Source organism: Oculina patagonica, chromosome 11 (genome assembly GCF_052425735.1).
Source record: "Oculina patagonica isolate OP01 chromosome 11, crgOcupat, whole genome shotgun sequence".
Classification (NCBI taxonomy): domain Eukaryota; kingdom Metazoa; phylum Cnidaria; class Anthozoa; order Scleractinia; family Oculinidae; genus Oculina; species Oculina patagonica.
The window spans coordinates 16,479,735-16,504,311 of NC_135768.1; the positions used below are offsets into that span (position 1 = coordinate 16,479,735).

The following is a 24,577-nucleotide window of genomic DNA, read 5'->3' on the forward strand; positions in this document are numbered from 1 at the left end:
AGGCAATAGTATCAAGGGGTTTTACGAAGTTGAAAAATGCTTTTGGTTTAGATGACAGTACAGTGTCAAAGGTTTTTCTTAATTTGTTGTCTGTTTCATCGGAAACTTTTGTAAGAAGCTTTCAGTTTAAACTTCTAAATGATATTGTTTTTACTAATAAGCGACTAGCTAAAATAGGTTATGTTCCACATGATACCTGTACGTTTTGCAAAGTTAACCCAGAAACTGTATATCATTTATTTTACGATTGCCCTCTGACTCGTTTCTTTTGGGAAAACTTTGAAAACTTCTGGTTTGTACTGTCTGGCCAACGTGAGAAACTCACGTTACAAGATGTATTTATTGGTAAATTAGAAAAATGCGAGTTGTTAAACTATCTTATAACTCTTGCAAAATTGCATATATGGCTTAGCTTAAAACAATCTAAAATTCCAAAGTGTGAAGTATTTATAGAACTAGTTGACCAAAAATACAGAACCGAGAAATATATTGCTGTAAAAAATAATACACAGAAACAATTCCAGGCTAGGTGGCAATTATATAGGTGGTACTTATATATAATTAATAGTTTACAAAATTAATAGCTTACAAAAATTAATATACTTATATACTCTATAATAGCTTGTGAGAGTCTTTGTAAACACTTAATGTATTGTAATGTATTTTCAAAATGGCAATAAATATGTGGAAAAAAAAATAATTAAAAACATTTCTGAAATTTGATTGGCGCCTAGCAGACAGTGGTGACGTTAATTCATTCCCTTTTCTCAGAAATTAAAATATTGAGGTGTTTGTGTTTTACAAGCTTTACGGAGCGACGCCTAGTGATGGAGTCCCTTTTGAAAAACCTTAAGCAGCATCTTACCTGTTCGATTTGTCTCGATATCTACAACGAGCCCAAAACTATATCATGTCTTCACACATTTTGCTGTGAGTGTCTATCGAATCATGCAAGAGCAAGCCACAGACAAGGAAAGTTTCGTTGTCCGGAATGCCAAGCTCTAATCGATTTACCCGAAGGAAACCGCTTCAAAAGTTTGCCGAGCAGTTTTTTCCACAACAGTTTGTTGAGTCTTCTTGCCGTTCGACGGAGTGGCGATGGAAGTAACATAACTTGTTCCCAATGTCGAAAGACCAACTCCCAGATGTACTACTGTTTTGACTGTGGACAATTTCTGTGCCCAGACTGTAACAACGCGCACGACATGTTAAAGGCATCATTCGCCGGGCACAAAGTCACGCCAGTGAAGGAGTTTAAAGAAGAAGATTACGAAGCCTTGCTGAAACGACAGCTATTTGGCTCGCAGCAGTTCCATGAGAAGGAAATCACGAGATTCTTCTGCTTTTCGTGTCAAGATTGTGTTTGCCAAATTTGCATTGTCACCGATCATCGGAATCACGAGATTATTCTACTCGACAAAGCAGCCCATGACGAGAAAACCAACATCATGTCGGGTGCTGAAATGATCGAGGAAAAGATAAGCGAGCTTGGTGAAGTGATTCGAAAGTTTGAAGATACGTTTTCCCAGCTGGAAAACAATGTCGGAACCGCTAAACGTGGAGTTTCGCAAGCTGCTGAACAAATGATTGCAAAGATTCGAGAGCGCGAGCGAGAGGCGATTGTATTACTCGAGACTACACGCGTGACGAGGCTCGAGAGAATTGACTCTGCTATGCAGGACGCGCAGTCCCTTGTCAAACAAATGAAACAAGCGGTTGAGTTTGCAAAAAATCTGGCAGAAAGAAGCTCAAGCTCGGATGTCATGCGGAACAAGGAAACTTTGAAGCAAAGATTTGAAATGCTGCGTGCAGTTGACGTTCCTAAACATAACGAGACTACATTTGTCCAATTTACCCCGGCTTCTGTAGACGACTTGAAATTGGGTCTTATTGAGACTACCGACAAGTACAGGGCAGAGGCAAATCGATCAACGCTTGAAGGACTGGATCAAATTCTTCAGGCTGGTGTAGAAGCAGAGTTTACGTTATGCCTCAAAACATCTGAAGGCGAGCTGAGTAACCAGGCTGATCTCAAAGATCAAGTTGAAGTTCTAATAGACCCCGCTAAAGATGTAACAAATGTGATGGTTAGCGAGAAAGAAGACGGTAATCTTCAGCTGAAATTTTCCCTGCAAGTACCGGGCGCCTACAGCATTGAAGTGAAGATCAATGGCGATAAACTTCCGACTTCTCCTTTTACTATGGAGGTGAAAGAACGTGAACTTGTTGTAGTCGGTGAGTTGGACTTAAAATTCAATCAAGGAGACGTGCCCCAAAGGTTACATGGGATTGCTGTTAACAGGGAAGACAAAATAGCTGTGACAGATAACCATGGACACTGTGTTTATGTCTTCGATAAAGATGGCAATTGTTTAAGGAAAATTGGAAAACAAGGATCAGCTTCTGGACAATTTCAGCACCCCACTGGCGTTGTATTTTTAAACGATAACGAGATTCTGATTGCAGATCAACTGAATCATAGAATACAACACATAAATATCCAGACAGGAACTGTTGTGAAAAGTTTTGGAAAATGTGGAGCAGGAAAAGGAGAGTTTAAGAATCCACTTGATGTTTGTTTGGATGATGAAGGACGCATTGTTGTAACCGATTGCAGTAATCATAGGATACATGTGTTGTCAAAGGAAGGAGAAACTATTTCCATATTTGGAGACAGCGGCCCTGAGAAACTCAACAATCCAAGAAGCTGCATTGCTTACAAAAACATGTTTCTTGTTTCTGATACAGACAATAACTGCATTAAAGCTTATGATCAGTCAGGAAGTTTTATGTACAAATTTGGAACACAAGGGAATCAAGACGGACAATATAACTTGCCGTATGGTATGCTTGTAGACACGTCCGATAATATTCTTGTATGTGATTACAAAAATATGCGAGTTCAGCAATTTTCTTTAGACGGTCGCTTCACAGGCAAAACTCTCACTCATTTACCAAATCCTGTTGGAATAGCAACAGCACCAGATGGACGTATTCTCGTGACTAGCTATACAGCTAAAAAAGTATACATATTGAAGTAGATGTTTCAATCGTCAGTATTTGTATTTGGTATCATAGCTGACTCGGTAAATGTTTTGCAATTCGCAGTCTCTGGTTCGACAATATTGTGCATTTTCTGGTCTTACGTCACATTTCATTATGGCGATATTTGTATAGGTAATCACATGATTTCGAGTGCAATTTGGGATAAATAAGCACGAGTAAATTTTTCAAAGGCTAACAAAGTTGCATGAGCCCGTAGGGCGAGTGCAATTTGTAGTCTTTGAAAAATTTACGAGTGCTTATTTATCCCAAATTGCACGAGAAAAATCATGTGATTACTTATTAATAATATTCATGAAAAAATTGCGAGAAAATAACAAGCGCAAATCTCGTACAAAAAATATTTATTCAAACTCGGCAAAAAAAATCACTCGTTCATTCAAAACAAGGTCAAAGCCCAAACAACGTACAGGCCGGGTTTCTCAATGTTTTAAAAGTTTTTTAGCCGAAAACTCTGGCTAAACAGCTCAACGAATTATCTAAATACAAGATTCTGGGTTTTACCTTTTCCAGAGATTTTCTTCGCTTCGTACTTGTCGAGCTTTGCTTGAGCGCTTTCGACTCGACCTCCAGCCAAGTGGAGCTGTTTCGCTTTTCTTTTCAACACTTCCTTAGACAATTCTCTGTCCCGTACAGTTCTCTAAGTAAAGTGTCTTTCAAGTGATGTATATGTAGTCATTACTTTGAGGCTATCTGGTCCATAATCTTTGCCAATGTGTTTGTTTTTGAATTCGGTGAATTCGGCGTAAATAAATTCGCTCAAGCATAGCAGTTATTCCAAAACGAGAACCAAACACCAATGCTTTTCAATGCTATGGTATTTAGAGCTGTCTTCTGGTCCTCTACTGTGCTCAAAACGCCAGCCATTTTTTTCACTCGCATCTCGAAGCAGATCCAAACTTCGCGCCATTCAGATCGCGTGGAAGCGTTTGATTGGCCCCCTGTGGCTGCCTTTGTTTATTAACCAATCAGGATGCCGCGTTTGTTTCTTTTTTTTGCACTGAATTTCGTCATTTCTGCACTGAATTTCGTCATGTCTGCATCGAATTTCTTAAAAACTGCATTTCTCTAAGCCAATCAGATTCGAGAAATTTTTTGATGTATATTATTAGCCCAAATAACAATGTGAACAAAACTTGTATATAGTATGATGATGTCATAAATGCTTTCAAATTTGTAGCCTGCGTAGCAGGCGCCTGCATAACTTTTTTAGTGCGTTTAAAAGAGAGCGAGATCGCGAGAAGGCCACGCGATAATTTTTTTTTTCTCGCGTGGCAACCTCGCGCCCATACGTGCGCTCAAAACTACGGCGCCTGCTACGCAGGCTATCAAATTTGTAAAGACAAAATCGTGTAGTACACGCACATGTTAATTGGTGCCTTTTTTACGTAAAGCGATATAGATTCCTTTAGTGGTTTAGTAGGTGAATATTAGCCTGCGTAGGATTAAATTCGTCTGTGAATATTAGTTTTCTTTCTTTACAAGATGAGTTTCAAACCTTATTTTTTTAACCTTATTTTATTTTGTCCATTTAAACTGGCACGACAGTTGAACTTTTTAGTAGAAGATGAAGTTTTTGAGTATTAATTTACGATGACGAATGTTGGAAATATTTTTTAAATATTTTCGGTCAAAAGTAGTTTTTCACATGTATTTATATGGCACTGAAAGAAGCTATTATTATTTGTTAGCTTCTGAGAAGATTTAGATGTCTTAGATTTTTAGTACCATAAATTTAATAAAACACAAATTGCACAAACTTACTTTTTCAGTTTTCTGTTTCGTATTTAACATTTTTAGACTAGTGGTTTGCTTTCAGCAAAAATTCCCACGGGACCTTTCATTAAGACATTTGCTCACAGACTATATCAATCTCGAGCCCAGAGTGACCCCCGGCTCCGCGATCCGTCAGCGGTTGGTCAGCGGTAGGGTCGCCGGGACTCACTCTGGGAAACTGAATTTTAATTCAGTGGCCTACTGGTCCTCACAGAACAATAGAAATCAACACGGAAGTCTGAAAATCCTCCCCGGAAGTAAACCAAACCGGAAACCCTGGAAAAACATTTTTTTGTTTTCCATGGTCAAATGTTCAGATGTATCACCTTAATTTTGTAAAACATCTAAGAACTCGTGATATGGCGCTACATACATGAAGTATTTTCTAATTCTACCATTTTTGAACTCAAAAGATACCATGAATAAAAAAGGACTTCCTTTAAACGTCAATTCTGAACGGAGTTTTAAAACAACAACGACGGCGTCACCAAGGACAAGGTCCGATTGAAAACTCAATTTATAGTTGACTTACAAATCTCGTTAGAACTACTGTTTTCATTCAAATCTCCAATACGGTTGAAAAAGTGAATATTGCAGACAGTGCTCGATTCAAAATAATAACTAATAACGCAGAATTTGAACATTACGCGTTGTTGTTTTGCTGAAAAAAAGGAATTGTACAATTGTGTGCACGTGAATTGCGTGAATTGCGTGCACGAGCTGAGTCGCCGAAGTGCTAATTACACCTTTTGAATAGCGTTGACCGGTGTGGCCTTTAACGTCTTTATTAATATTACCGCCATTCGACGAGGAAAAAATTATTTGCTCGAAAACATGCAATCTATCATGAAAAGATGCGCTGTCAGCGAGAAGCCTCTGAAATATACGAAAGTCGCCAAACAAAAAATTTTTATCAACAGAACAATAGCTTGTCCGTGCGTTGTGCATTATGTAAATTTCTTCGCCGTCGTCTGCAAAACAACAACTGACACACGCGCGCAGTTTTCACAAGCGGAATCCTGGAAGGCAAACAAAATCTTTGATTTAAAACCAATATAGTAGTATGCTCAAGAAAGAGACTAAAGGAAATCAAAACACCAGACGCTCTTTTGTTAACTGCAGAACGTTTTTGTTACGTTTGTTGCTTCGATAAACACCAGTTCTGTCCATACTGTGTTTTAGAGATAGTTCAACTTTCTCGATTTACTTCCGTTCTGGGAAATTTACTTCCGTTTAGACCTGAGAGCATGCGCAATAAAAACCGGAAGACCAAGGTTCTACCTGAAATCGACCTGAAATTGATCTGATCGATTCCAGTTTCCCAGAGTCCGTCCCGTACCGCTGACCGACATAGACGGACTCTGGGCTCGAGATTGAGACTATATGGGCTAGTAACCTGGAACGAGTTCCGTTTGCTCGAGGGCATCACGCGGATAGTCCTGGTGTCGAGATTGTTGTTTCTCGTGATTTTATCCTAAACTGCACCACAACCATGACTGCACTCCTTGTTTCGTTTGTTGCAAAGAAAGAAAGAAAAAGGATAGTAGCGATTTAGGGTGAACCATCAGTGATTCAATTAAATCCGAGCAATTAACTCGATTTACCTTTGCTTTTCATCCTAGAAAACAACTTTTTGTGGAACCAGCCGGTTGTTACAGTTTTGCCTTCAGTGAAAGGCTCTATAAGTCACGTCAAGTCTTGGAAAATTCGCATATGAAAAGCGCTCTGTTTGTTTCCCACCCGTATGATTAGCTTAAATATTATTATATAATTATATTTAAAGCTACTCTAAAATTCGAGATGAAATAAAGTCTATGTATGTATGTATGTACTCTCATTTAAACCTTCGATTCCCCATCTATACTGATACTCTTGCGCATGTAACACTGGCGAAAGTTATCATCCAGAGAGGATGAGGTTTAGGACATAATGCCTCATAGACTTATAGAATGGTACACTTTCGAGAATCCCCATCTAGGCAAGCGAGGAATACCATATGTCAAAGGGCATAGAACAGGGAGACCCAGTCGGCACCGCTGCGACACATTAAACCTCTTCTGGGACCGGCCTATTTATGTCCTATGGTGGGCCATCTTTAACATCGGCTTCTCCATCAAACACGTTCACCATGATATAAAGAATTTTGTAGAATTGCACTTTTTCGCATCACTTTACAGCGCTCATTTTATATATCGACTTCTGCTACGCGAAGGATTAGCCGGCTTCAGGCTCCATTGCGTTACATTAAAAATTCATAGTGTCCATTCAAGGAAAGCGCTTATGATGTCATGCGCCAAACACGGTCACGAGCACGCGGGAAATTAACTCCTATCATTGTTTGTGGTTGGAAAGCAAAGCGATTACTTTGGGTCCAGAGATCACGAACCCACATCAAATCTGAAGCAAGAATGAGTTCTGGATCGAGATCGGAATACAGTACCTGTTGTTTCATGTCACGTTTGTCACGTTGAATTCGTCACGCAACTGCTAAACAGTGGCATTCGTTGTTCGATTACAAAGCTTATAACTTTTACGTGCAGTCGGGAAATTAAAAGCCATTGATGTAAAATCCTCGTTGAAGCACTCGAGGAGCCTCCGAGTTTAATTATCCAATCAGAAACTAACAGGAGGACAGACAAGCGCTCCGGAAACAGTCACGCCAGTATGGCACCATGACATACGTCATGTTGCTTAGCAACGTTGGCGACAAAAACCGTGGGCTCAGCCAATACTCGGAGATAGCCATGGATGTAGCGCTTGGTTACTAAGCAACCAGGAAATGGAGTAGAAGTGTATTTTTCAGGCATTAAAAAAATGCAACATTGGAACTGTTTTCCTCTGCAAAGCTGTTCTCGTGGCACATTTTTTTTATTCGTATAGTTGACAGTGAATTACTCTGGGCTTAGTTTATGGTGGACGATTTGATTAAGGCTTTCTACAAGTTGCTCGGGATTTCCCAAAACGTTGCCCGTAATTTCTAAAAAAGTTGCTCAGAAGTTGCCGCAAAAATCCAAAAAAGTTGCTTCTGATAATAAAAGTTGCGCGAAAGTTGCTCCAAAAAATCCAAAACGAAAATTTGTTAAATGACAAGGTTTTCTGTAACTGAGAAAAATCGTGAAGATATCGATGACGTCATGTTTCCTGACGAGTTTTGTAATGTTTTAATGCAGAATGAGCCGAAACATGGGTTGAAACGTCTTCAGATGTTCATCGAAAATCTTCGGCAAACTTCTTAAATCTTCGAAAACGTTCGTATGGCCTTTGAACAACACTCGGATAAATTTCGGAGATCTTCGGTCTGGAAATTGCACAAAATGCAACAAGTTGCTCGAGAGGAAAAAAGTTGCTCGAAGGGGAAAAAGTTACTCGAAATATGAAAAGTTGCCAAAAAAATTGCCGAGCAACTTGTGGAAAGCCCTAGATTTGATTCGTCACTTTAAACAAGAAACAAACATAAGCAAATACAAAGCTGATCGAAAAGGGAGAATGTGATACCCACAAGTTTTTTTTCGCATGATTGGAATCCTAAATTGCTCACTGTATCCAAGTAAATATACAGGCAATTAACCTTAACGAATATAGATGCACTGCAAAGGCCGACACAATCAGGCTTGGCTTTTGTATATATTTTTTTCTGTGTGGTGCATTTTTTTTTTCTTTTGCTTTTTTGGGGGCCTTGTAAAAATAAACTATTTACTGCGCGAAGTTGAGCAAGACATCTGAAAAATGTTCTGAGTCGGGCTTTCCATTAGTACAGAAATTGCATTCAATTACTAGGTTCTAAATTCGTCAGCTATAAATAGCCTTTTAGCTTATCTTCCATTCTCGGCCCAGAGCCCACGACCCTTCTGCTTTGCGATCCCTGGCACCAGAAGGATCGTGGACTCTGGGTAAGAGAGAGAGAGGGCTTTTCTTCATAACTCACAATACAGAATAAAAAATATGCTGTTCAAAACAACGATCCAAACAGTCAACAATGGCACATTTATTTCATTACCACCCACACTAGTCTTTGCACGCCTTGCGTACCTATGTTTCCAAATTCAGACGGTTTGTGAAAATAGCTCTATCATATCAAAACAACTCTCCACGTACATTCATAGACAGAAATGGCACATTTATTATATGCAACACAACAACAATCTTATGTTACAGTGCAGGTCAGCCAACCTTTTGAAATTTGAGTGTCAAAAACAGCCAGTGACGTGACGTAAATTGGTTCTGTTTTCTCGGAATCTGAAATAATACCTTCAGGCTGTTTTCTGTTTTTCAAGAGCTTTACTTAGCAACGACGCTCGGTAACGGATGAAGTTCTTTTTGAGGCCTCTTACGAAATCGTACCACGATCACATTTAATCGTGCTCGCAATTTTCAAATAGCTAACTTTTTTTGATAAAAGATCTAAGAGGACTACGATCTTGCATTCAAAATATGCAAAGCCTGAATTACCAAAGGGTAAATTCAAGGGCTTTAAGAACTTTAATGACATCTGATTGGCCACTAGCAGACAGTTGTGACGTTAATTAATTCGGTTTTCTCAGAAACTAAACACCTTGGAGGCAGTTGTATTCAGTTTTTCTTAACTGTGTTTCCTTTAGTCTCGATATTAATAGATTACAAAGTAAGTACGACTGTCGGAAACAGGATAATACCATGGAAATCAAACAGTGATTGTGAAATGTTTGTCTGGAAATCTTTCTTATTCTTATGTCTAGAAGATTCGTATCTAGCCAATCAGTGTTCTTTAATGCATTAATCAGTGTTCTTTATTTAGCTTTTAGTGGATATAATCTTTCAGTCTGTCGAGTCAAAGAGTTGTGAAATCTAGCGAGAATCGAAGAGGAGAAGAATAAAATCTAGTGAAGACGAGACAGTGTGGGCTATCCTTTCTAATTTCCCACACGACAATTTTTTTGCCAGCATAAAAAGCCTCCCAAAACTCTAATATAGGAAAGACCACAACGACAAACAATGAACAGTGCCGGATCTTTTGAAGACCTGGATCAGTAAAAAATCTTGAGATAATACGAAAAATACAGCAAGCTGATCCCTACGGTAAGAAGAAGATATTGAGACAAAAATATATTGGTTTGAGAAATAAAACTTCTACGAGGGAGCTTTGAAACATAACAAAACATATTCCGATAGGCAAACAAATGGATTAAATGTTACTAATTTAGTTCATCGCGTCTATTTACACCTTGAGACTCAAGCCGCTTGTCTATGAGGTGTACCTCGCGTGTCTTTACACGCATTGCAGACCTATGTTCCAAAATAGCATGTTCTTCACACCTCGTAAAACAGTATTAAAATAGCTCAATTTTGTCAAAACAAAACTCAAAGCAGACAACAATGGCACATTTACTAAATGCATCAAAACAAAAATCTTATGTTACAGTGAAGGTCAGCCAACCTTTTGAAATTTGATTGTCAAAAACAGCCTCTCGTGACGTTAATATCTTCTGGTGTAGTTAGCGACGGCACGCGATCACGGAAAATGTTCCTTTTAATCGGGCTTATTTAGAATTTGCAACACGATTTCATTTAGTTGTAGAAAGCAAATTTCAAAAAGCGATATTATCTCGATTAAATATCGGAGAAGAGTACGCTCTGGCATTTAAAATATGGAACGCCTGAACTACCCAAGGTCAAACTCAAGAGCTCAGTGAAAACTTCAACGACATCTGATTGGCCACTAGCAGACAGTTGTGACGTTAATCAATTCGGTTTTCTCAGAAACTAAAATCTTGAGGTATTTGTGTTTCGCAAGCTTCACAGAGCAGAGCGACGCCTCACGATGGAGTCCCTTTTGGAAAACCTTAAACAACGTCTTACCTGCTCGATTTGTCTCGATATCTACAACGAACCCAAAACTATATCATGTCTTCACACATTTTGCTGTGAGTGTCTGTCGAATCATGCAAGAAAAAGCCACAGACAAGGAAAGTTTTTATGTCCGGAGTGCAGAGCCGAAATCGATTTACCCGAAGGAAATCGCTTCGACAGTTTGCCGAACAGTTTTTTCCATAACAGTTTGTTGAGTCTCCTTGCTGTTAGACGGAGTGGCGATGGAAGTAACATTACTTGTTCTCAATGTAGAAAGAACAACTCCCAAATGTACTATTGTTTTGATTGTGGACAATTTATGTGCCCAGACTGTAACAACGCTCACGAAATGTTAAAGGCATCGTTCGAAGGTCACAAAGTCACGCCAGTGAAGAAGTTTAAAGCGGAAGATTACGAGGCGTTGCTGAAGCGACAGCCATTTTGCTCGCAGCAGTTCCACGAGAAAGAAATCACAAGATTTTTTTGCTTTTCGTGTCAAGATTGTGTTTGCCAAATTTGCATTGTCACGGATCACCGGAATCACGAGATTGTTTTACTCGACAAAGCAGCCCATGACGAGAAACCCAACATCATGTCGGGCGCTGAAATGATCGAGGAAAAGATAAGCGAGGTTTGTGAAGTGATTCGACAATTTGAAGAAACGATTTCTGAGCTTGAAAGAAATGCCGCAACCGCTAAACGTGGAGTCTCGCAAGCTGCTGAACAAATGATCGCAGAGATTCGAGAGCGCGAGCGAGAGGCGATTATATCACTCGAGACTACACGCGTGACGAGACTCGAGAGAATTAACTCGGCTATGCAGGAAGCACAGTCCCTGGTCAAACAAATGAAACAAGCGGTTGAGTTTGCTAATAATCTGACACAGAGAAGCTCAAGCTCGGATATCATGCGAAACAAGGAAACTTTGAAGCAGCGATTTGAAGTGCTGCGTGCAGTTGAGGTTGCTAAACAAAACGAAACAGCATTTGTCAAATTTACAGCGGCTTTGGTAGTGGACTTGAAACTGGGTTTCATTGAGACCACGAAAAAGTGCAAGGCAGAGGCAAATCGATCAACGCTTGAAGGACTGGATCAAACTCTTCAGGCTGGTGTAGAAGCAGAGTTTACGTTATGCCCCAAAACATCTGAAGGGGCTGATCTCAAAGATCAAGTTGAAGTTCTCATAGAACCCGCTGAAGATGTAACAAATGTGATGGTTTGCGAGAAAGAGGACGGTAATCTTCAGGTGAAATTTACACCGAAAGTACCAGGCGCCTTCAGCATCGAAGTGAAGATCAATGGCGATAAACTTCCTACCTGTCCTTTTACTGTGCAGGTGAAGGAACGTGAACTTGTTGTAGTCGGTGAGTTGGACTTAAAACTCTTTCAAGGAGACGTGCCCCAATCGTTTTGTGGGATTGCTGCAAACACGGAAGGAAAGATAGTTGTGGCAGATTACAATGGACACTGTGTTCGTGTCTTCGATAAAGAAGGCAACTGTTTAAGGAAAATTGACAACAAAGGATCAAATTCTGGACAATTTAACTATCCAGCTGGCATTTCGCTTTTTAATGACAACGAGATTCTATTTGCAGATTTCGGTAATCATAGAACACAACACATAAATATCCAGACAGGAACTGCCGTCAAAAGCTTTGGTAAACCTGGTGCAGGAAATGGAGAGTTTCAGAATCCACTTGATGTTTGTTTGGATGATGAAGGACGCATAGTTGTAACCGAGTGGGGGAATCAGAGGATACATGTGTTGTCAAAGGAAGGAGAAACTGTTTCCATATTTGGAGACAGCGGGCCAGAGAAACTTTGCCGTCCAAGAAGCTGCATTCCTTGCAAAAACATGTTTCTCGTATCTGATACAAACAATAACTCCATTAAGGTTTACAATCAGTCAGGAACTTTTATGTACAAGTTTGGAAAACCAGGGAATCAACACGGACAATTTAACTCTCCGTGGGGTATGCTTGTAGACAGGTCCAACAATCTTCTGATATGTGATAGGTTCAATAACCGAGTTCAGCAATTTTCTTTAGACGGTCGCTTCACTGGCAAAACTCTCACTCATTTACCAGATCCTATTGCAATAGCGACAGCACCAGATGGACGTATTCTCGTGACTAGCTTTGCAGCTAACAAAGTATACATATTGCAGTAGATGTTTTAATCGTCATTATTTGTAGTCTGTAGCCTGTTTTGCAATGCGGGGTCTCTGGTATGACATTGTGCATTTTCTGGTCTAAGTTGTATGACGTCATGTTTCTATATGGCGATGTTTACCCAAAATACAATGGTTATGCGAACGAATCTAGTGAACTGATATTGTCATGATGTTGTAAATGTTTTTAAATTTGGAAAAGACAAAATCATGTAGTACACACTTGTTTAAAAGATCAATCATTTGAATTTTTGTTACCTTCGGTACTGCCTTAGAAAGAGATATAGAAATTTCTGGCGGCTTAAGTAGTTTGATATCTGTGAGGTAGAAAATATATATTTTCAGCGTTGAATTTTTCTTTTTTTACCAAAAGGAGTTTCGAACCTCAGTTTTCTATTAAATCCATTAAAATTGGCACGACGGACAATTTAATGTTTAAGTATATATTTGAAAAGATGAAGTTTTCGTAGTATCAATTTGCGATAATAAATGTAAAATAATAATAATAATAATAATAATAATATTCAGTTTGGTAGTTTTCTTTTTTGTAGCTGAAAGAAGCTATCTTGTTTCTAAGCTTTTTGAGAAGACTTAGATGTGTTAGCTTGGTACAATCTGATTTTCAATGTTAAAACTTTTTTTAGTAATGTTTAATAAAACTGTTTTAAAATTGAACAAACCTACTTTTTTAACTTTTCTGTTCCCAATATTGCTAATTAAACTTGAAAGCAGACGCTACGGGCGAGTGAGCTTTGAAAGAGTTGTCCTGTGTAGACTGTGTATACATTGTATATCACACGGATAGTCCTGGTGACGAGATTGTGTTTCCCATGATCTTAAGCCTGAAACTACGTACTTTCTTTCGTTTTTCTGCTAAGTAAGAACGAGAAAAGGATGGCAATGATTTAGGGTGAGCCATGTATGATTAAATTAACTCCAAGCAATTCAATCTACCTTCTATTTTCATTCTAAACAACGTCTTGCAAAACTAGCTGCTAATTTTAGTAGGTTTTCCCTTCGGGAATGATTCTAAGCCACGCCATGTCTTGGACAGTTTGCAAATGAAAAGCGTGTTTTTTTCACGCAGTATTATTTTGTGTAATTCCCTGAGTATTAAACATGTCCGATATTGCTTGGAAAAAAAACTCGGCAACACTCATCGGGAGGCATATGTTTACACGCGAACTTTCAGGCTCAAAACCTAACTAACGATTGCGTTTTTCTCTGCCGTCAATCATAATTACAATCACGAACCTTGAAGAAAAGAAACAAACAAACAAAAATGGAAATTTACCAATCACAACCCATGAACGTAACCTGTCCAATTGTTTAAGTAAACTTCCCTTTCTTGAGAGATCTGCTAAGGTGATTAACCAAAAATGCTCTTTGTCAGTCAATTCATCTTTCGAGTTCGAAGACTCTTCAAACATGCAAGGCTCATCAATACTAGTCCCTCTGCAAATGTTTGTGTCAACTTGAGCACAGAGCAAGAAGTTAGGGGGGAGGGTGGTCATGGCACTAGCCCTCAAACCTTTATAATCAGACCACAGCACAAAATCGAAGCAAGAGGAGTAAATAATTTAAAATTGTAGCTTGACCAGAAACTTTACTTAGGTCCAATACAGTCACAAGGCGACACTTACTTCAACTAAGGTGATCCAGTGTGGTAGGAGTGCTTGTCACGTGACTAGCCCAGGCCCAAACTGCAACCCTAAGCCTAAATCTAACCCTAACCCCAACAACTCAACCCTAACCCTAAACCATAAACCCCAAACCTGCAACCCAAATCCAGGCACTATTATGGGTTAAGCATAACCCTAGCTCTCACTCCGTAGTGTGGTAAGTCTTGGTCACGTGACCCCTATTGTTCTCTTTAAAGGTGGATTTCCACTGACGCGTAAATATTTACGTAAGTAAAACGTGCGTAAAAAAAGATACGTAGGCAAATTTCCACTGTCGCGTAAAAAGTAATAAAAAGCGTTTCTTTTTTACGTGTCTTGAACGTACGTAAATGCCCGCCATCCTGAATTATCAAGTTGGTGAATAGAGTCTGTTATTGGCGGCCAAATTGGAGGAGTGAAACAATAAATAAATTTTCCTTTGGGAAAAAAAATCATTAACATTTTTATGCAAATATCTTGTTGTTTGACTCTTCCAACATGGCTGCCATGAAAACACTTTATACCACACGCTAGTAAAAGAAATGCGTGAATATGACCAAGAGGCATTTTATAAATACTTCCGAAAGACACCATAAAGTAAAAAAAGATTTGAGGCGACCTTCCCGGATTCCCGGTTCAAAGCCTACGTGACCTGACGGCAGGCGTTTTCTATCACTACTGCGTTCGTGTAATTTGGGTCTGTAGTCAGTTTTATAGATTATTGCTGGAAATGGCTAGAAATGTTCGGACTTCCTCGAAAGTGCTTCTACATCTGAATGTTTTCCCTTGTAAATCGACGGCGATTTAAAATAAAATTGCTTTCCACATGGTAAGTTGAGTCATGTCACAAAATCTAAATGTATGATTGGTTAAATCGCTGCGTAACCGCAGACAACAGCGAAAAAGTTGAACTCAGTTCAACTTTTTTGAAAACACCCGCGATCGCTACGTGCGTGTAACGTACGTAAATACCTAGGAAAAAACGTGGCATTGGAAATCGAATTGGACAACGTAAATTCGACGCACGTATTCGCGCGCGTAAAATTTCATTTTTACGTACGTTTACAATTTTTACGTACGTTAACGTGCGTCAACAAAAACGCGACAGTGGAAATTCACCTTAATGGCAGCGAAAACGGCGCAATCGTTGGTTGAGCAGAGTAGTCTTTTCAGTCCGTCCTGAGTCTGGGGAGACTGGATCAAACTGAACACGGAGAGAATCATGGGAAGGAGGAAGAATTTTTGTTATGGCACCCTTTGCGCTCCCCAACCGTGCTTACCGCGCTTCTCGCGTTTATATTAATAGGAGACTGAGAGACGACTGGGGATGAGTCAGAATAAACGGTGCAGTAGCTTCCTTGATAATTAAAAGAAAACATAAACCTTCAATTCCCACCCTAAATTGATACTCCTGCGCTTGTAACACCGGCGAAAGTTATGATCCAGAGAGGATGAGGTTTAGTAAATAGTGTCTTATAAACTTATGGTACACTTTCGAGAATACCCATCTAGGCTTTATACAAAATTGTAACATTGACACAAACATCGTGTCAAACAGAGTTCAGTAGCTTTTTGTTCTGACGCAGAGCTTATATGCTCCCTTGTGATGTCCGCTGAACTTTTACGCCATGGCGATACATGTGCATGTGATTGGTAGAACAAGTAGGTTTCTTAATCATATTCCTGTCTCCGAGTATTCACCGAGCAGGGCATGGCTATAATTATTAAATTTTTGCCAACGACAACAGTAGGAGTGCTCATGTTATTTCTGATTGGTCAATAGGCATCGGCAAATTTTTGGGAAGTGGATCTATCTTTTCTCCCTCGTCCCCGATATTCGAGCTTGTGTTCCATGTCATGGAACAAATTCTCCACACATTTCTCAATAACTTCTTTGAATTATATAAAGTTAAAAGAAAGTTTACTTTGCAAATATGGCTATATAGCATGGTCACTAGTTCCTTTATTCATGAATTCTATTGATATAATAAAAAAAGCAGCATATACATATTACTACATGTAAATTGCACAAGAGGGAAATAGAGAAAAAAGCATGCCTTAGAGGAAATTACAAAATGTAGACAAACATGGAAAGCCAACTGTTTTGGCTTTTTTTAGACCTCATCAGTCTTAAATCGACAGGTTTAGTTTTGTTTGCTTGTTTTATTTTAACAATGAGAGGTACGGTCCTCTGTTTCAGGCTTCAGCGCCTGTTTATAAATGCTTATCTACCTATGACGTCATCGTCAGTTCGATTTCTTATGATTGACTTGATATAGTCACTAGGTCAGGACATTCCTGTAGTCCATTTTGAACCACATCAGGGGTAACAAAACCATTTTCCTTGACAGTCATAATAATATAAAAAAGTTAAACAGTTTCCAAAGTCACAGTGAACAACTCCACTCATAACCCTCAAAGCCAAGTGCACATACAAATTCTCCTTACAAGTCTCCATACATATCCTATAGTCCTAGTTTGGAGAGTTTGCTCAGATATATGGAAGATAATTTGATCTTTATGATCATTTGCTTAATTCTCAAGACATGTATGCTGGACAATGTATTGACACTATCAGGAGAAATTGGATACTGATCACTATTTTTATTTGGTGTATAAGGATTAATAATATGGGTAAGAAGAACTGACTGATCCATGTCTAAAGGAAGAGCTACACAAAGGGAAGTGAAGTAGAAAAAGCTGATTGATCAGTATTTAATTGACAACATTTATTTGAAAAATTGCGAGTGCTCATTGTGAAACTCTTCAGCGTATCAAACTACTTTTTTTTGAGATCCTCAAATCTTCTAGTGAAGTCATCAAAGTCCACTTCTTCACCTTCGGTGCTGCTCCCCCCTGGAACATTGTCAGGTAATTTGGTAGATCTGTAGGTACAGCAGGAAGGTCTCTTGATGAGGGGCGTTGTACACTGGGGGCGGGAGGATTGGTAAGGACCGGAAAAAGGTGACACACGAGCTAGCGCTTACTAAAAAGAAGCAACACATTTAAAAAGGTTATGAATTTGGATTTGTAGGCGTAATGAACAGACATACACTACGTTCCTTTTAAAAAGGTTCATGTTTATTGGAAAACGATAACGCTGAACGGGATACTTAGAATAAAGCAAAACTGTATTGAACATTTGAGAATCAAACCACTCAACGGGCCCACCTCAACCCGGTTCCAACAAGTAAGCGATACCAAACGACACAGAGCGATTAAACACAAAATAATCAATACTTACCAGATATAAAGCCAAGTTAACTGAGAAAAAAGAGCAGATAGCTGGCACGATGTAGGTCATTGCGAGCAACAAGGGTCGCAAATGCTTGGCTCCTTACAGGCATAGAGCAGGGAGAGGCAGTCGGCACCGCTGTGACACATTTAACCTCTCCTAGGCGGGCCCGTTTTATGTTCTACGGTGGGCCATCTATAACATCGCGATCGGCTTCCCGATCAAACGAGTTCATCATGATGCAAAGGATATCGGAGAATTGCGCTTTTTCGCATTACAGCGCTCATTTTAATATCGACTTCTACTACGCGAAGGTTTAGCTGCCAACAGGCTCCATTGCGTTACATTAAAAATTCATAGTGTCCATTCAAGGAAAGCGCTTATGATGTCATGCGCCAAACACGGTCATGAGCACGCGGAAAATTAACTCCTATTATTGTTTGTGGTTGGAAAGCAAAGCGAGTACTTGGGGTCCAGGGATCACGATCCCACATCAAATCTGAAGCAAGAATGAGTTCTGGATCGAGATCGGAATACAGTACCTGTTGTTTCATGTCACGTTCGTCACGTTGAATTCGTCACACAACTGCTAAACAGTGGCATTCGTTGTTCGATTACAATGCTTATTACTTTAACGGGCAGTCGGGAAATTAAGAGCCATTGATGTAAAATCTTCGTTGAAGCACTCTAGAAGCTTCCAAGTTTAATTATCCAATCAGAAACTAACAAGAGGACAGACAAGCGCTCCGAAAACAGTCAAGCCAGTATGGCGCCATGACATACGTCATGTTGCTAAGCAACATTGGCGACAAAAACCGTGGGCTCAGACAATACTCGGAGATGGCCATGGATGTAGCGCTTGGTTACTTAGCAACCAGGAAATGGAGTAGGAGTGCATTTTACTGGCGTTAAAAAAATGCAACATTGGAACTGTTTTCCTCTGCAAAGCTCTTCTCGTGGCACATTTTTTTGTCATTCGTATGGTTGACAGTGAATTAGTCTGGACTTAGTTTATGGTGGACGATTTAATTCGTCGCTGTTAACAAGAAACAAACATAACCAAATACAAAGATGATCGAAAAGGGAAAATGTGATGCCCACAAGGTTTTTTTTCGCATGATTGGAATCCTAAATTGCTCACTGTATCCAAGTAAATATACAAGTAATTAACCTTAATGAATGAAAATGGACTGCAAAGGCCGACACAATCAAGCTCCGCATGGGCCACTTACATTTTGTACATTTTTTTTCTTTTGGGTATATTTTTTGTTTCTTTTGGGGTTTTTGGAACTTGTTAAAATAAACTATTTACTGCATGAAGTTGAGCAAATCATCAGAAAACTGTCTTGAGTCGTGGATTCTGGGTACGAGAATGCTTATCTTTGTAGCTAGCTCGCAATACAGTATTAAAAATAGCTGTTCAAAACAACGTTCCAACAGACAACAATGGCACATTTATTTTATTACCACCCACACTAGTCTTTGGACGCCTTGCGTACCTATGTTTCCTAAATTTGACGGTTGCAATATAATATAAAATAGCTCCTTCATATCAAAACAACGCTCCAATTACATACACAGACAACAATGGCACATTTATTATATGCAACAGAATAACAATCTTATGTTACAATGGAGGTCAGCCAACCTTCTGAAATTTGATTGACAAGAAAACAGTCGGTGGTGACATTAATCGGTTCTGGTTTCTCGGAATCTGAAATAATATCTTCTGGCGGTTGCCTGTTTGCAAGAGCTTTATTTAGCAACGACGCTCGGACACTGATGAAGTTCTTTTTGAGGCCTCTTACGAATTCGTACCACGATCACATTTAATCGTGCTCGCAATTATGAAAAAGCTAAATTACTTTGATAACAGATCTAAGAAGGTTGCGATCTTGTATTCAAAATATGCAACGACTAAATGACCAAAGGTTAAACTAAAGAGCTCAGAAAAATGTTTAACCGGAAATCCAATTGGACCAGGCTAGCAGACAGTTGTGACGTTAATTAATTCGGTTTTCTCAGAAACTAAAACACCTTTGTGGCAGTTTTATTCAGTCTTTCTCAACTGTGTTTTCTTTTAGTCCAGATATCTAATGTCTTTAATATACCACAGAGTAAGTACGACATTTTTTTTTGCCAGCATTAAAAGCCTCCCAAAAACTCTAATATAGGCAAGTCCACAACGACAAACCAATGAAGAGTGCTGCATCTTTTGAAGACCTGGATCAGTAAACATTTGAGACAATCAGGAAAAAAACAGTAAGCTGACCCCTACGGCAAAAAGAAGATATTGAGACAAAAATAAAATAATAATAAAAAAAAAATTAATGTAGAATATATTCGCTCGATATTTTGGTTTGAGAAACAAATCTTCTACGGGGACTAAAAGGAAATGAATACAAACAAAATATGACCGTTGCAAATGAGAGGCTAAAACTGAGCTGAATGTCACTAATTTTAAGTTCATTGCGTCTATTTTTGCCGTGAGGCTCAAGTTTGTCTGTAAGATATGCCTCGCGTGTCTTTGCACGCCTTGCATACCTATGTTCCAAAATAGCATGTTGTTCACAACTCTCAATACAATAAAATAGCCCGATTTTGTCAAAACAACGCTCCAAGCAGACAACAATGGCACATTTACTGAATGCATAAAAACAACAATCTTCTGTTACAATGAAGGTCAGCCAACCTTTTGAAATTTGATTGTCAAAAAACAGTCAGTCGTGACGTTAATCGGTTCTGTTTTCTCGGAATCTGAAATAATATCTTCTGGTGGTTGTCTGTTTTGCAAGAGTTGTTGTTAGCGACGGCACGCGATCGCGGAATATGTTCCTTTTGATCGGGCTTATTTAGAATTCGCAACACGATTACATTTAGTCGTAGCCAGCAAATTTCAAAAAGTGATATTATCTCGATTAAAGATCGGAGCAGAGTACGCTCTGGCATTTAAAATATGGAACGCCTGAACTACCTAAGGTCAAACTCAACAGCTCAGTGAAAACTTTAATGACATCTGATTGGCCACTTGCAGACAGTTATGACGTTAATTAATTCGGTTTTCTCAGAAACTAAACTCTCTTGAGGAATCTTGAGGTATTTGTGTTTCGCAAGCTTTACAGAGCGACGCCTCGCGATGGAGTCCCTTTTGGAAAACCTCAAACAACGTCTTACTTGCTCGATTTGTCTCGATATCTACAGCGAGCCCAAAACTATATCATGTCTTCACACATTTTGCTGTGAGTGTCTGTCGAATCATGCAAGAAAAAGCCATAGACAAGGACAGTTTCTATGTCCAGAATGTAGAGCCGAAATCGATTTACCGGAAGGAAATCGCTTCAAAAGTTTGCCAAGCAGTTTTTTCCACAACAGTTTGTTGAGTCTTCTTGCTGTTCGACGGAGTGGTGATGGAAGTAACATTACTTGTTCTCAATGTAGAAAGAACAACTCCCAGATGTTCTATTGTTTTGACTGTGGACAATTTATGTGCCCAGACTGTAACAACGCTCACGAAATGTTAAAGGCATCGTTCGAAGGTCACAAAGTCACGCCAGTGAAGGAGTTTAAAGCGGAAGATTACGAGGCCTTGTTGAAGCGACAGCCATTTTGCTCGCAGCCGTTCCACGAAAAAGAATACGTGAGATTCTTCTGCTTTTCATGTCAAGCTTGTGTTTGCCAAACTTGCATAAACACGGGTCACCAAAATCACGTAATCGTTGTACTCGACAAAGCAGCCCATGACGAGAAACCCAACATCATGTCGGGCGCTAAAATGATCGAAGAAAAGATAAACGAGCTTGGTGAAGTGATTCGACAGTTCCAACAAACGATTTCTGAGTTGGAAAGCAATGTCGCAACCGCTAAACGTGGAGTCTCGCAGGCTGCCAAACAAATGATCGCAGAGATTCGAGAGCGCGAGCGAGAGGCGATTGTATCACTCGAGACTACACGCGTGACGAGACTCGAGAGAATTAACTCGGCTATGCAGGAAGCAGATTCCTTGGTCAAACAAATGAAACAAGCGATTGAGTTTGCTAAAAATCTGGCAGAGAGAAGCTCAAGCTCGGTAATCATGCGGAGCAAGGAAACTTTGAAGCAGAGATTTGAAGTGCTGCGTGCAGTTGAAAATCCTAAACATAGCGAGACCACGTTCATCAAATTTTTCTCGGCTCCTGTAGATTGGTTGAAATTAGGATCCATTGAGACAATCCCAAAGGTAGACGCAAATCGAACAATACTTGAAGGACTGGATCAAACACTTCAGGCTGGTGTAAAAGCAGAGTTTACGCTATGCCCCAAAACATCTGAAGGGGAGCTGAGTAACCAGGCCAATCTCAAAGATCACGTTGAAGTTCTGGTAGAACCCGCTAAAGATGTAACAAATTTTATGGTTAGCGAGAAAGAAAACGGACATCTTGAGCTGAAATTTACACCGAAAGTACCGGGCGCCTACAACATTGATGTAAAGGTCAATGGCGATAGACTTCCGACCTGTCCTTTTACTATGCAGGTGAAAGAACGTAAACTTGTTGTAGTCGGTGAGTTGGACTTAAAATTCTTACAAGGAGACGTGCCCCAATGGTTAGATGGGATTGCTGTAAACACAGAAGGCAAGATAGTTGTGACAGATAACGAAGGACACTGTGTTTATGTTTTCGATGATGAAGGCAACTTTTTAAGGAAAATTGGCAACCGAGGATCAGATTCTGGACAATTTAACTTCCCAGCTGGCGTCTCGTATTTAAACGATAACGAGATTCTGATTGCAGATCAAGGGAATCATAGAATACAACACATAAATATCCAGACAGGAACTGTTGTGAAAAGCTTTGGAAAATGCGGTGCAGGAAAAGGAGAGTTTAAGCATCCATTTGATGTTTGTTTGGATGACGAGGGACGCATTGTTGTAACCGAGTTGGAAAATCACAGGATACATTTGTTGTCAAAGGAAGGAGAAACTATTTCCATATTTGGAAACAGCGGCCCAGAGAAACTCAGCTGTCCAAGAAGCTGCGTTCCTTACAAAAACATGTTTCTGGTATCTGATGGAGGCAATAACTTTATTAATGTTTACGACCAGTCAGGAACGATTAGGTACAAGTTTGGAACACAAGGGAATCAAGACGGCGAATTTAACTTGCCGTGGGGTATGCTTGTAGACAGGTCCAATAATCTTCTGGTATGTGATAGTAACAATAACCGAGTTCAGCAATTTTCTTTAGACGGTCGCTTCACAGGCAAAACTCTCACTGATTTACCAGATCCTGTTGGAATAGCAACGGCACCAGATGGACGTATTCTGGTGACTAGCTTTACAGCTAAGAAGGTATACATATTGAGGTAGATGTTTCAGTCGTTAGTATTCTTGGTTTGTAGCCTGTTTTGAAGTGCGCGGTCTCTGGCACGACAATATTGTGCATTGCTGTTCTTTAGTTGTATCACGTCATGTTTTTATATATGGCGATATTTACCCAAAATACAATGCGAACGAATCTAGTGAACCGATATTGTCATAATGTCGTAAATGCTTTTCAATTTGGAAAAGACAGAATCATGTAGTACACACGTTTAAAAGATTAATAATTTTAATTTGTGTTACCTTCGGTGCTTCCTTAGAAAGAGTAATAGAAATTTCTGGCGGCTTAAGTAGTTTGGTATCTGTGAGGTAGAAAATATATATTTTTAGCGTTGAATTAGCTCTTTTTTACCAAAGGAGTTTCGAACCTCAGTTGTCTACTAATACAAAGAGGACAATTAAATAAAGTAAGAGTACTGGCTGCCTGGAATAACCATAAGGGCTAGTGGAGCCAGGCAGCCAGTTGACATTAGCAGTTAACGAGAATTTAATGTTTCAGTATATATTTTATAAGATGAAGTTTTTGTAGTAACAATTTGGGATGATAAATGTAAATAAGTATTCATAGACGTCTCATATGTGTAAATACAATCTGATTTTCAATGTTAACCTTGTTGGAAATCTTTAATAAAACGGTTTTAAAATTGAACAAACCTACTTTTTAAACTTTTGTGTTCCTTTTATTGTATAATAGACTAGTCGGTATTTGCGTAAAGTCATTCTCAGATAAATCAAGGGGCATTTTTTAGTAAAAGTTGGTAACAGTAGTTTTCTTAAGTAATTTGACCTGCTGAAAACGAAAATGCTTGTTACCAAAATTTGTTTTGTGATCTTCAGTCTCAAAATGACGTCACAAAAAAAGACACCTAAGATGACGTCATTACACCGTTAACCCTATCCGTAACTTCCTGAATATTAAAGCAATCACAGTGAAATTTAGGGTCTGTTTACATGATTCCGGAATGACTTTCATTCCGGAACGAGTTTCGTTCCGAAATGAAGTTCGTTCTGCATTTACATGACAGAGTCGCCCGGTTCAACCAAAGGCATTTTCACGTGCGTGGTTTTCGCGCGAGATCAAAACAAGGTGGCGCATGTTTCGCGCAAGATCAAAACAAGATGGCGCATGTTTCTCGCAAACATGTTTTTGTGCCCAGTGATGGCCGTATCTGCAATTTTAACGAGTAATTTGACCATAAAGCTGCTCCGTTGGGTAAACAGTAAATGCTATTACGTTTTTTCGCTCTGAATTCAAACTGTGGAGACCGTATGCGGTTTCATGAGTTGCAATTTCATCTTGGAGTGAAATTCGTTCTGTGTTTACATGATACCAGAATGAAATGTCATTCCGGAACGAAACTTTCATTCCGGAATGAAAACCGGAATGAACGCATTCCGGAATGACTTGACTCTCGTCTCGGTATCATGTAAACAGATACAAAGAAATGTATGGGGATGGAATGAACTCGTTCCGGAATGAAAGTCATTCC

General features: G+C 39.4%; 3 protein-coding genes and 1 pseudogene across 4 annotated transcripts in view; 3 read left to right on the forward strand and 1 right to left on the reverse strand.

The window, feature by feature from the left end:
* Positions 1-6,968, reverse strand: part of LOC144630304 (uncharacterized) — a 40,006-nt gene extending 33,038 nt beyond the window's left edge. The window contains exon 1 of the mRNA XM_078488644.1: positions 6,892-6,968. The gene's annotated coding sequence lies outside the window, so the exon portion shown is untranslated. The remainder of the gene's footprint in view (positions 1-6,891) is intronic.
* The window catches only part of LOC144630336 (E3 ubiquitin-protein ligase TRIM45-like), a 48,310-nt pseudogene that overhangs the window by 11,726 nt on the left and 12,007 nt on the right, over positions 1-24,577 (forward strand). The window lies entirely within an intron of this gene.
* On the forward strand, positions 779-3,112 carry LOC144630032 (E3 ubiquitin-protein ligase TRIM45-like). The gene has a single exon (XM_078488310.1). It carries the CDS (start codon positions 828-830, stop codon positions 3,039-3,041), a length of 2,214 nt encoding a protein of 737 aa, XP_078344436.1. The 5' UTR covers positions 779-827; the 3' UTR covers positions 3,042-3,112.
* On the forward strand, positions 10,485-23,745 carry LOC144630338 (E3 ubiquitin-protein ligase TRIM45-like). The gene is made up of 2 exons (XM_078488693.1): positions 10,485-11,995; positions 22,242-23,745. The coding sequence occupies exons 1-2, from the start codon at positions 10,637-10,639 to the stop codon at positions 23,073-23,075; spliced, it is 2,193 nt and encodes a 730-aa protein (XP_078344819.1). The 5' UTR covers positions 10,485-10,636; the 3' UTR covers positions 23,076-23,745.

Excerpts from the sequence above, each read along its gene's own strand:
- LOC144630032 (XM_078488310.1), top strand. The coding sequence starts at position 828 with ATGGAGTCCCTTTTGAAAAACCTTAAGCAGCATCTTACCTGTTCGATT.
- LOC144630338 (XM_078488693.1), top strand. The coding sequence starts at position 10,637 with ATGGAGTCCCTTTTGGAAAACCTTAAACAACGTCTTACCTGCTCGATT. Across the intron at positions 11,996-22,241 it reads TTCCTACCTGTCCTTTTACT|GTGAAAGAACGTAAACTTGT; the intron begins GTGCAGGTGAAG and ends TTTACTATGCAG.